The sequence below is a fragment of the Rhinichthys klamathensis genome, unplaced genomic scaffold (genome assembly GCF_029890125.1).
Source record: "Rhinichthys klamathensis goyatoka isolate OS25496 unplaced genomic scaffold, OSU_Roscu_1.1 h1tg000645l_1, whole genome shotgun sequence".
Taxonomy (NCBI): domain Eukaryota; kingdom Metazoa; phylum Chordata; class Actinopteri; order Cypriniformes; family Leuciscidae; genus Rhinichthys; species Rhinichthys klamathensis.
The window spans coordinates 282,438-295,290 of NW_026607091.1; the positions used below are offsets into that span (position 1 = coordinate 282,438).

Below are 12,853 nucleotides of genomic sequence, written 5' to 3' on the forward strand. Positions count from 1 at the left end.
CTTCAAAGAATTATTCATCATTACTTGCGAAATTATTAATAGCTAGGCTATATTATTCATAATTGCTGAATAGCAATAAATTGCTGAATAGCAATAAAGTTAATCTAGCATTTCTTCCTTCACATAACTACTGATATCTAGAATAATACTGCTATTTCTTTACAATTAATTATAATCATGTGCACTGTTGCGTGGAATTTACCATAACAGAAGAATCTCTTCTCCTGTTGGTCAAATATTAGATTCCTCTCTCCCATTGGTCAAATTTCAACATACCCTTCGCTGATTGGTCAGTTCTGTCAACCACATCCAGGAAGTGTTGCCGCGAGAGAAACCATAGCAAAAATGGCAGCGCACAGGTGCGGTTTGTCTCCTGTAATCATTTTGATTGTTTTTAGTTTAACTCACCCCAGTAGCTGTGACACGCTTGAAAAATCAAACGATAATACAGGAGAAAAACAGAGCGTATCAGACGCTCTGCGTGAAGTGAATGCCGATGAAAGCATCGCTGGAGAGAAAACGAATGAAAGGCAATGGCAGTCGACTGATGTTGAGCTGGACAGAAGCGATGGCACGAAAGACAGCGAATCTTTTAGACTAGCACCGGCGAAAGATCAGTTTGAGGAGGAGCTGGTCATCCGGCCCCTGCACTCCGGGGACATTTATGCCAGCTTCCAGTTCCGCACACTATGGGATACTGACTTCCTGCAAGAGGGACAGAAAGGTGAGTTATCATCGCTGTTAGAAGTGACCCATCACCTAAAGAATTTGTCTGTGCATCACAAAAAATCCTAGCATAATACACACACACGGACAAACACACACACATGGAATATATAAATAAAATACGTTTTTTTTTTAAACAAAAGAAAATGGATTTAGAAAAATTAAGTCAAATCTAGTTCTTAAATTAAACCAGGAACAAGGAACCAGGACACTTTTTTTATGAATATTTGGAATATTACAGTATTTATTATAAATGATTTATCTCTGCACACATCAATGTTCATGTGCCTCATAACCTTGAATCAAAATAACTTCCCTTTGCTCTTGCAACGACTTCTTTTCTCTGATGACGTGTTTACTGGCACAGGTGTTTGACACCACAACAAATACTCCAAATTACAGACTCTGAGATGTGCTTTTGTACAACATAAAAAAAAAAAAAAGATACCTGTCAGTGTTTAATGCCACAGCATAGCAAACCACAATGATCCAAACAATTTACTGAAGGACCAAATCAAGTCCCACCCTACATTTTTTTCTTGTTCAAGAAGCCGTTTCACTCAGATGTACCACATTAGGGAAAAAACTATCGTTTCATGACGACTTTACATTAAATATCCCAAAAGCCTCTTTTTGTAGTAGTATTTGTAGTCGATCCCCCTTCCTGATAGATCCAGTCACTGTTTCTAAACCAATCATTTGTAAGGGGAAGTATATTAGAATTGTGCAGATGCAGAATTGGAAAAATGTTTCAAACTCTTTAAATGAACGTTGTTTTGGCTTGATTTTGTTCAAAATTTTATCACACCAACTCGTTCTCCTTTTGTTGCAGTTGTATCTCAATCTGAATCGTGATCACATATGCGTCTTAAACTTTGAAATTTACCCAGAGGTAGGCCTAAATTGTCCTTCAAATGCTACTTTGTACAGCAGCAGTCAAACGGACACAAATTACTGTTACTCTTCCACATTTTGAAATAATTGTGAAGTCATCAAAACTATAAACTAGCACAAATGGAGGTAATGAAATTAAGTAGAGACCCCAAAATGTTAAATAAATCCAAATGGTCTCATTAAATTGTAAAGTAGCACCCACAACTCTGCACACTTGGAGCTTCTCTCAACCATTTTCATAAGGTGCATTGTGGGATGCCTTTTAAACAACACTGCATACACAGTCAGTGATATGAACAGTAATGATGGTGTCTGTTTTATCGTATAAATTCGAGCCTTTGAGTTCTCATCCTTTGGAGGTTCATGCAAAGTGGATGTGCTTTCGCCAGTGAAGACCATAGGCTGAAATTATGCAAATTTGTTTCAAACCTACATAGGTTCTTGCAGGAAGTATTCTGATCCGGTTCTTTCTTTTAAGAGACAATAACTCCATTTATCGTGCAATTTGATCTTTGCAGATCTTTTACATTCACATTACCCATTTTATGAAAGGTAATATCTGAAAAAGCATAATAGGGGCTTTTTAACATTTGTTTTCATGATTTGTCTTTTTTGCCTACAGTTTCTCACTACCGGCTGTTCCCCAAATCCCTCGGCCAAGTGCTGTCCAAGTTTTCAGTGCGAGAGCTGCACATCTCCTTCACGCAGGGCTTCTGGAGGACCATGCAGTGGGGGCAGCCCTTCATCCCCTCTCCACCTGGAGCAGAGCTGTGGGTCTGGTTCCATCACACAGTCAGCGAGTGAGTAGTTATATATGTGCTTTAATCAGTTGTGAAAATCATCATAAAGTATCCCTGATTTTAAGCATATTATATTTATTCTGCAATTTGAACAGAATAGAATGTAACCCCAAAATAGATTAACAGTCCACTGACTTTTGTTGAATTCTCAGTGTGGATGGAAACTGGAAGGAGCTTACCAACGTCCTCTCTGGAATCTTCTGTGCGTCTCTGAACTTCATTGACCTGACCAACACAGTACAGCCCAGTGCTTCTTTTAAACCGCTGGGTCTGGGGAATGGTATGGCCCTTTTAGTTCATTATAGAGAAGTGTTCACACTGACAATGTTAATCATTTTTAAATGCATGTTATCGATCTTATTATGTGAGATTCATCCACGCATGTTCCTTTTTGGAGGTCTGCCTCCATCGAATCAACAACAGATGGACAGATCCAAGTCCCTGCCCTAATTTTTCCCAATAATTAATTTTTACTTTGTACGTCACAATACGGAAGAAAATGCGTCACTTTGCAACTTTAATTATTTGACCTTTAAGTTTCAGTCAATGTCACATCAGCAGGAGATTTATCTTTATTTAAATTCAACCTGAAAGCTCACACTATATTTTTAAAGCAACAAATTAACGTTTATGTACTTGATATTTATATTTTTTTGTCTAAACAGCTACAGATCACCGTTTTCTACGATATGCCACATTACCACGTGAAATCGTGTGCACTGAGAATCTGACACCCTGGAAGAAACTTCTCCCTTGTGGTTCTAAGGTTCAGATCATTGCATGTGATTTTAATAACTTGTCATTTAAAAGAAGGCATTAAATGCATTGATTTATGCCTTTTTTTCTTTTCTGCAGGCAGGTCTGGCTGTTCTTATGAAGTCAGAGAAGCTGTTTCACAGCAGTTTCCACTCTCAGGCAGTTCACATCAGACCTGTCTGTCAGGTAAGGGTCTTTTTAAAGCTTTCTTTAAAAAACAGAAATTATGTTCTGGCACAGTCTGTACATTGTCTGGAAAATTGTACAGACAATGTACAGTCTGTACATTGACGCTCCTAATGACCCTCCAGATTTTCTCTCTTAGGATGAGCAATGCACAAGTAAAGCATGGGAGCTGAGACAAACTCTCAATGTTGTGTTTGATCTCTACACTTCAGGCCAAGGCAAAAAGGGTGAGTAATGAATGTTTGATGTTAGAAGAATATCTCCTTTCCTTTCAGTGCGGCCACTATAAGTAAGCCATTCGTTGGGTGTTTAAGCAGAAGTGTGTAAAAACTGTCTCTCTGCCGCTTTTGAAATATTGCTCGGTATGAGAAACCTGTTTGAAAAGACTACATTTACTTGTGCACCAATAATGTGATTATTTATTTCCATTAATCAGAGTAAAGAAGGACTTAATCGCAGTAAGAGGTTTACATGTCAAAAGCAAAACCTTTCACTCCTGTTTACATGCGATTTTTCTCTAAGAAATTTGGTTGTTTGTGCCACCATTATTCACATAGCCCAATGCACAGCACATACAGTAGATGTGTTACTGGCCAAGCTTTGTTTGTTGATTCTTTGATAAAATGTCTCCATTTCAATGTTTTCGACCATCAATATTCTGCATTATCTTCATGTTGTCAACATGAACTCCGTTTCTTCACCAGCCCAAAAAAAATGCTTGTGCACTTTGGTCATTGTGGAATGTGATTTAAAGTGTTTACATGTCTGAATATTGCACAAATCAGCATATGCCTTTTTTTACAATGATTATGGTTGCTATAAGCTTAATCGCATCAATTTGATTGAAGTGTTGTTTACATGAGTTTCACAGGTTTAATTGCAATATTGCCTAAATCTCATGAATAAAAAATAAGAGGAAATCTAAATATAAGTGTCATAAAAGCATAGAAAAGGCCTAGACTTTGTATAAGCTTTGGTGCACCCCATACATTATTTTTGCAGTTACACACCTGAAGCAAATACTATGCTCTATCCATCTGCATATTCATTCCTATTTACTATCATCTTTTGACAGAGTGGTCCCTGTTTAAGATGTTTTCTCGAACACTGACAGAGGCATGTCCTCTTGCTTCTTCTAGTAAAGTCTATGTGGACATCACAGACAACCCTGAGGTGAAACAAAGACAAATACTTTCTATCTGCTGCTTTGTGATGATTTGTGATTAGATAATTTTCCACTGTAGTTTTCAGTCAGTTTGTTTGAGCGTTATGCTGTTTGTCCAACAGGGGGAGCTGTTTGAGTTGAGTCCTGCCACTCCTCTGCTCAGCCAAGCTGTAGTGCTGGGGGATCGCAGGACATATTCGGTATATGACCTGACCAGAGCTGAGACGTTCGGCCAGTTACGGTCACTCAATCTCCTACTGCGCTGGAAAGGGGACAGCGGTATGAATGAGTTAGTTTAATAGATGGTGTCCATGTGATGGACTTTATCCTGATTGCCCTATGATAGCCATTGTAAAACTATGATGGTTTCAGCATTATTATTGTTTAAAAATATAAAAGCTAAAAATAACTGGAACTATTTAGGTTATCGTTACACGGTAACAATCAAATGTACTTTGGAACATACTCATTTTTATATGTGACTCTTTAAATCTCTGGTTGTGCTTTAGGTGATATGCTGCGTCCTCTGCTTCATGCAGAGCGGTACGTGGCTGGTTTTGGGCTGCAGACAGGGGAAATTCACACAGTCATCCATAATAACCACCCATATCGGGCTTTTCCTGTACTGCTGATGGATTCAGTGCCCTGGTATCTGCAGCTGTACATTCACACCCTGACAGTCACCAGCAAGTCCCGTGATAACAAACCCAGTGAGTTTATTCTACAATTATCTTGGATTCCAAATTTTATGTATTGTTTGTATATATTTATTGCTAGTTTTGGGGCAGTTTTTCAATTATGGGCACTTGAATCTTCTTTAAATGTACTATAATATAAATTTAGTCAGCATTTATACGTATATATATAAAATATATATTAGGGCTAATCGTGATTAAAAGTTTGTGTTTACATATATGTGTGTGTACTGTGTATAATTATTTGTATATATAAATACACACACATGCATGCATTTATTTAATAAATATTTGCATGTATATACTGTATTTATATATAATTTATATTATATATAAATATTTTATACATAACACATTTTTCTTAAATATACATGCGTGCATGTGTATAATATATATATATATATATATATATATATACACTCACCGGCCACTTTATTAGGTACACCTGTCCAACTGCTCGTTAACACTTAATTTCTAAGCAGCCAATCACATGGCGGCAACTCAGTGCATTTAGGCATGTAGACATGGTCAAGACAATCTCCTGCAGTTCAAACCGAGCATCAGTATGGGGAAGAAAGGTGATTTGAGTGACTTTGAACGTGGCATGATTGTTGGTGCCAGAAGGGCTGGTCTGAGTATTTCAGAAACTGCTAATCTACTGGGATTTTCACGCACAACCATCTCTAGGATTTACAGAGAATGGTCCGAAAAAGAAAAAACATCCAGTGAGCGGCAGTTCTGTGGGCGGAAATGCCTTGTTGATGCCAGAGGTCAGAGGAGAATGGCCAGACTGGTTCGAGCTGATAGAAGGGCAACAGTGACTGAAATAACCACTCGTTACAACCGAGGTATGCAGCAAAGCATTTGTGAAGCCACAACACGCACAACCTTGAGGCGGATGGGCTACAACAGCAGAAGACTCCACCGGGTACCACTCATCTCCACTACAAATAGGAAAAAGAGGCTACAATTTGCAAGAGCTCACCAAAATTGAACAGTTGAAGACTGGAAAAATGTTGCCTGGTCTGATGAGTCTCGATTTCTGTTGAGACATTCAGATGTTAGAGTCAGAATTTGGCGTAAACAGAATGAGAACATGGAACCATCACGCCTTGTTACCACTGTGCAGGCTGGTGGTGGTGGTGTAATGGTGTGGGGGGTGTTTTCCTGGCACACTTTAGGCCCCTTAGTGCCAATTGGGCATCGTTTAAATGCCACGGCCTACCTGAGCATTGTTTCTGACCATGTCCATCCCTTTATGGCCACCATGTACCCATCCTCTGATGGCTACTTCCACCATGTCACAAAGCTCTAATCATTTCAAATTGGTTTCTTGAACATGACAATGAGTTCACTGTACTAAAATGGCCTCCACAGTCACCAGATCTCAACCCAATAGAGCATCTTTGGGATGTGGTGGAACGGGAGATTCGCATCATGGATGTGCAGCCGACAAATCTGCGGCAACTGTGTGATGCCATCATGTCAATATGGACCAAACTCCCTGAGGAATGCTTCCAGCACCTTGTTGAATCTATGCCACGAAGAATTGAGGCAGTTCTGAAGGCAAAAGGGGGTCCAACCTGTTACTAGCATGGGGTACCTAATAAAGTGGCCGGTGAATGTATATGTATTAAATAATGACGTCAGAGGTATTAAATAATTATACACAGTAAACGCATATTATGTAAACACAACCTTTTATTTTGGATGCGATTAATTATTTCACAGCCCTAATATATATATATATATATATATATATATATATATATATATATATATATATATAAATAATTTCACGGTATTACTGTTTTTTTTTTTTTTTTCAAATAAATGCAGCCTTGGTGAGACTTCTTTCAAAAACATACAGTATATTAGCATATATACTTATAAACTTATGCAATTTATGTAGAAAATGTTTTTTTATTTTTTTTATAAATGTATTGTAGTGGGGAAGTTAAAACATCTCAAGTTACTTGACTAACCCTGTTCCCTGAAAAAGCGGGAACGAGATGCTGCACTGAGTTAGCGCTATGGGAAACCATCTTTGTTTAACCGGTTGTGAAGTATGTTTGGCAAACACGGCAAGAACTTTAAATAACCTCTGACGTCATTGAAATGTGCGCTTGTGAGATATAAATAGACGTTAAACAGGTGCGCTTTCAGGTCACTTTGTCTGAAGAGACTGCTTTTTCAGGGAACAGGGTTACAGTCAAGTAACCCGAGATGTTTCCTATCAAAAGCTACTCTCCATGCTGCACTGAGTTAGCGCTATGGGAACGAGAATACCAACGCTACCACACTGGAAGTGTCTGGACCCCTCAAGGTTGTGTAGTGTGTGCGCACAAACACGAGACATGAGCTTGGGATGTCGGCTCAAGGGCATGTGAGCCCGTAGTAACTTGAGCATCCACACTATAAAATCTGATAAATGTGTGCGTAGAGGACCAGCCTGCTGTATCACATACTTGTTGCAAGGGGGCGCCTCTTACCAAAGGCCTGGAGGATGCAACCCCCCTGGTGGAATAAGCCCTGACTCCAAAAGGCAAAGCTTGACCACGCGCCTCATAGGCTAGAGCAGTGGTTCCCAAACTGGGGTACGTGAGGTGACAGAAGGGGGTACGCATACAAAATGCTGAGTCTTGCCGTTCATTTAATTCTACCCTACCTTAAAATAATATAAAAACCGAGCATGTATTTCTAACTGGCAAAATGCCGTAAATGCGTGACATCCAATCAAATGACCTCATCTTTTGCAGTGAAAACTGACTGCATCCACACAAGCAGTGTGCATATGACAGATTGCGTGCAGAGTATTGCTGCCTTAGCAAATCGCCCTACATTACTGTCGTTCTCGACAATGCACCTTTGTAAAAGTGGGGATTTAGTACGTACTGACATGAAGAACAAATATAGAGACAGAGTGGATTGAGATCGATTTAAGACTCAAACTTTCTTTGATACAAAAACATACCCTGTGTGAGTTCTTGTATTTAATGTTGATAACGACAAGAATGCAATTGTTCCCAAATATCCACACGATTGCAAACGTGACATTGATTATTATACAACAGTTCAACAAACAAAACGTGCATTTTAAACACAGTACTGTCAGTATTTACTCTATTTTGCAACGAAATAATAGTTCCAACGAAGGACACAGCAAAACTACAGCACACATCAGTGTTTCGTAAACAAATCTGCAGCTTTGAACGAATCGGGAGTCAATCATTCAATGATTCATTCAGAAATCGGCTAGTTGCTTCATTACTGAATGAATGAATGACTCGCTCATTAAGGCAGTGACTTACCGCGCGACCTACTGGTGGTTTTAGTTTAATGTTTAAAAGTATCACTTCGTTTTTACCATCAAGTGAGGGGGTACGCAGAAGGATGGTAAACCCCTCAGGGATAGGCCACTCTAAAAAGTTTGGGAACCACTGGGCTAGAACAATAGTATCCCACACCCAGTATGACATTGTTTGCTTTTGGTGGTGGCCATCTCTGCCCCATAGCAAATGAAAAGTTGCTCCCACTTCACTAGCCAGTAGTGTAAGTCAATGTAAGTCTGAAGAGCACAAACTGGACACAGTAGGTGAAGTTTCTCCTGCTCCAGTGAAGTGAACGGAGGAAGACAGTAGGCTTCAATAACGACTGGATGCATGGTAAAGAATGGTGCAAAATAGCTTTGACCAGTCCAGGGGCAGAGTCCTAAGCAGGATGGTGAAATTAACAGAGCCTCCAAATCCCCAATTATCTTTAGCAAAATAATGGCCATAAGAAAAAAACATCTTTACAGTCAGAAGCTTGTCAGGCGCTAACTCTAGTGGTTCAAAAAGGGGTCTTGACTAGCTCCTCAAGGACCATGGCCAAGTCCCACGAAGGAATCTTTGCTCTAATGGGAGGGTTCAGCCGCCTTGCTCCGCAGATGAGGCGGGCGATCAGAGGGTGCTTAACGGCTGGAGCCCCATCAATCAGGGTGTGACAACTGACAAGCCAATAAGCCGGCCACAAATAGAGTGTGCCGAGAGTAGCGGGGCATGCTGATAATTTTTCCTGCAGAAAATCCAGCACTGAAACAATCTGGGAGTGAACTGGGTCTGCACAGTGTGCGGGACACCACCTTTCAAAGACATCCCATTTAAGGGCATAGATCCTTCTTGTGGAGGGAGCCCTGGTACCCAGAATTGTCTTTACGACATCAGCTGGAAGCCCAGCATCCCTCGGTTGGTCCCCCTCAGGGGCCAAACGTGAAGGTTCCAAAGCTTGGGCCGGGAATGAAATATTGTTCCTTGTGTCTGAGACAGAAGGTACCTCCTGTTTCATCAATAAGAGTCAAGATCCTTGTTGACGGACCATGGCCAGGACTCCCGGGAACAGAGCAATCAGTGCAAATGCATAAAGAAGCAGTCTTGGCCATGCATGGGCAATGGCGTCCAGCCCACGCAATGGCGTTTTTTGTTGAACAAGTGAGCTTCCAAGACAGGTGGATTAGCCACCTTTTGTATGTTTTGTTTTGTGAGTCACACAAGCAAAGATTAGCCACCTTATTGTTTTTTTGTTTGTTTTGTGAGTCACAAGCAAAGATTAGCTACTTTTTTTTTGTTTTGTTTTTTGTTGGGGGGCTGGCTGATTCAGAGATAACTAGAGGGGACATTGCGCTGTTTCCTGTGAAGTGAAGAGGTCCTCTTCTACTTCATAAAATTCTTCCCAAATCTGTTTGACTACCTCGGGGTGGCATTTCCATTCCCATTGTGTCACAGCCCAGGGATGTAAATCGCCCTGATGGACACAAACTTGTCCTGAGTCCAAAGCAGAACCTGCGCAAATGCAGTCCTCCTTGGCGATTTATGTGTCTACCGAAGTGTTGTCCACCCGCACTAGGACATGGTAGCCCCTTAACTGTTGGAGGAAGTACTTCAGGGTCAGAAATACAGCCATCAATTCAAGGCAATTGATGTGCCAATCGAGATAACCTCTCCAGATTCACAACAAAGATGTTTTCTTCATAGCGCAACTTGGCGCATCATTGAGAGTAGCTTTTGATAGGGAACGTCTGAGTAGGGAAATGTAGTTTCAACATTCTTTAAAATGAGGAAGTAAAAAAAATGTAAAGGCACAATAATAAAGTTTAAAGCTATTAGAAACTATCCTTTTTTTCCCTTTTTTTTTAATCATCCTTAGTGGACAGAAAAAAGTCTGGTTCATGTTCAGGGGCATAAAGAGTTTATAGACATTTGTTCCTTGTCCTGTAGGTTACATTCACTACCAGCCCGCTAAAGACCGCCATCGTCCTCATCTACTGGAGATGCTGATCCAGTTACCGCCTCACTCGATGACAGAGGTCACGGTACAGTTTGAAAGGGCCCTGCTCAAATGGACCGAGTACACCCCTGATCCCAACCACGGCTTCTACGTTGGGTAAGACTCTTGCTTAAGTATTGTGAAAGATCCATTTTTTTTCAGATATATATGATAAAATTTCATTATTGTTGTAAGAATTTGTTACACATCCTGTCTGCCACTCCCTATATCTGACTGATGATGTGCCATAAATGTTACTGCAGGTCCTCTGTGGTCAGCGCCCTTGTGCCAAGTATGGTTGCAATGAACACCAACTTCACACAAGACCAACCGTTGTTTAGCAGTTTGTAAGTATAAACTGGTTAATAGTAAATAAGTGTGATTTATTTGTTTTGGTTCATCGTAACATTTTCTCTTCTGACTTCCAGTGTCCCAGTTAAAGAAGAATCGAGCTACTTTGTGCGAGTGTACACCGAACCCCTGCTGGTAAATCTACCCACGCCTGACTTCAGCATGCCCTACAACGTCATCTGCCTCACCTGCACAGTGGTCGCGGTCGGCTACGGCTCCTTTTACAACTTGCTGACCCGCACGTTCCAGGTGGATGAACCGAGTCCACCGCTCGCCAAACGGTTGGCCAACCTCGTTCGTCGCATAAGAGGAGTGCCACTGCTGACCTGACTGCCGAGAGCAGGTCTGATGCCTGAAATGTCCATATTAAGCAGCTGAGAGAATCAGGACTCTAAACAGCATCTGATGGAGTTTAAAGATGCTTTTCAGCCCTGGAACGACTCGATGCCAAGTGACTGTTGTTGTGAACTTTTGTTGAACAAGTGAGCTTCCAAGACAGATGGATTAGCCACCTTTTTATGTTTTGTTTTGTGAGTCACATAAGCAAAGATTAGCCACCTTTTTATGTTTTTTTGAGGGTTTTTTTGTAAGTATCAAAATCAAAGACTTTTTTTTCTGCTGTGTTTTTAGTTTGCTGTCACGTGAACGTTTCTCAAAGGAACTGCATGGATCAGGCATCTGGGATAAATATATAAATATACATGGAAGAGAGTGATGTTAAGTCGTCTCAGTTTACACCACCTCTTTGAGAGTGTGACCAAGTGTCACAGAAACACAGACACTACAATCCAACTACTGAAAATTGATGTCTAAGAATGTGGCAAGTATTTTCCACTTTCTGTAATGCACTGATATTCAAATATGTGTTGTTTTGAAGGACTGGACTGTTTTTTTTGTGTTTTGCCTTTATTGTTGTGCATTTTCCCATGGACTGACCAAATAATGACTTGCAGACTGTGTGTTATTGAATTCAAATTCTGAAACAACTCTTTAATACTGGTTAACTTTCCAATAATAAATTAACAGGAAACCCATAACATGATGAACGTTTTTTGTTCATGCCTCGAGGCATTTTGAGGAAGAATGTAATGTTTTTTTCATCCCACTCAACTGTGCCATTCTGTTGTCATTACTGTATGTGAATGCATTGGTTGACTGTAAATCCTTCTATTATCTGTTAAATGGCATGGTAGTTTGTAATACACATATGCAGGTAATGTAGTTGAACAGATTTGTAGTAACTCACTGGTACCACTAATCAAATCAAACTATACAAGTAGTACCATCATCTGCTTACCTATTTTTGCCTGCCACTATAGATGCAAGTATGTCAGTTACACTGTCCTAACTAGGCACAATACGAAACACATTTCCACTTCCAGTTGGAAGCAATTTGTCTCTCCAGAATGAATTTGAAACTGCTGTGCAACATGATACAGTCCTAGCCAGAAGAGACTGATGTTCAAAGTATGGTTATGAATTGGATTTTGGACAAGTGGGATTTGTAGCTGCCAGGGCTACTAAAAATCAATAATGTATAGGCCTATACATATAGTGGTCGAAATTCCCCTATGGACCTGACTTAAATTAAACTGGTGCCTGCTTTTAGACACCTACAGATTTGTATTCTACTAGACATCTCTCCACTTGTTCCACTTAACACTATCACTTGAGAATAGAAGTAAGATCATTCTCTAGTGTCTAGCCTGACAGAAAGACTCCAAATGATGCCTTTGAATATGCTTTAATCGTGGCCGGAAGGACCTCATATCAATCACAGAGAATCCCACCGGCAAAAATGATACAACAGTTTAGGGATAGGTACATGGCAAATTTAACATGACTCGTTACATCATCTTTCTCTAATATAATTAGTTCTATGTATGTGCAATTCAGAAACACCAGAAACATGAGTTTTTTTGATTACTTCAGCTTGTTCCTTAGGACATGGGGTTATTATATTTAGTTAGCCATTT

General features: G+C 40.2%; 1 protein-coding gene across 1 annotated transcript; it reads left to right on the forward strand.

Moving 5' to 3' along the window:
• Positions 1-306: 306 nt before the first annotated feature.
• Positions 307-11,459, forward strand: pigt (phosphatidylinositol glycan anchor biosynthesis, class T). Its single transcript, XM_056241471.1, has 12 exons — positions 307-724; positions 2,243-2,420; positions 2,573-2,700; positions 3,086-3,186; positions 3,276-3,362; positions 3,502-3,589; positions 4,438-4,535; positions 4,650-4,806; positions 5,037-5,237; positions 10,478-10,643; positions 10,790-10,873; positions 10,955-11,459. Exons 1-12 carry the CDS (start codon positions 346-348, stop codon positions 11,205-11,207), a joined length of 1,920 nt encoding a protein of 639 aa, XP_056097446.1. The 5' UTR covers positions 307-345; the 3' UTR covers positions 11,208-11,459.
• The last annotated feature ends 1,394 nt before the right edge of the window (positions 11,460-12,853 follow it).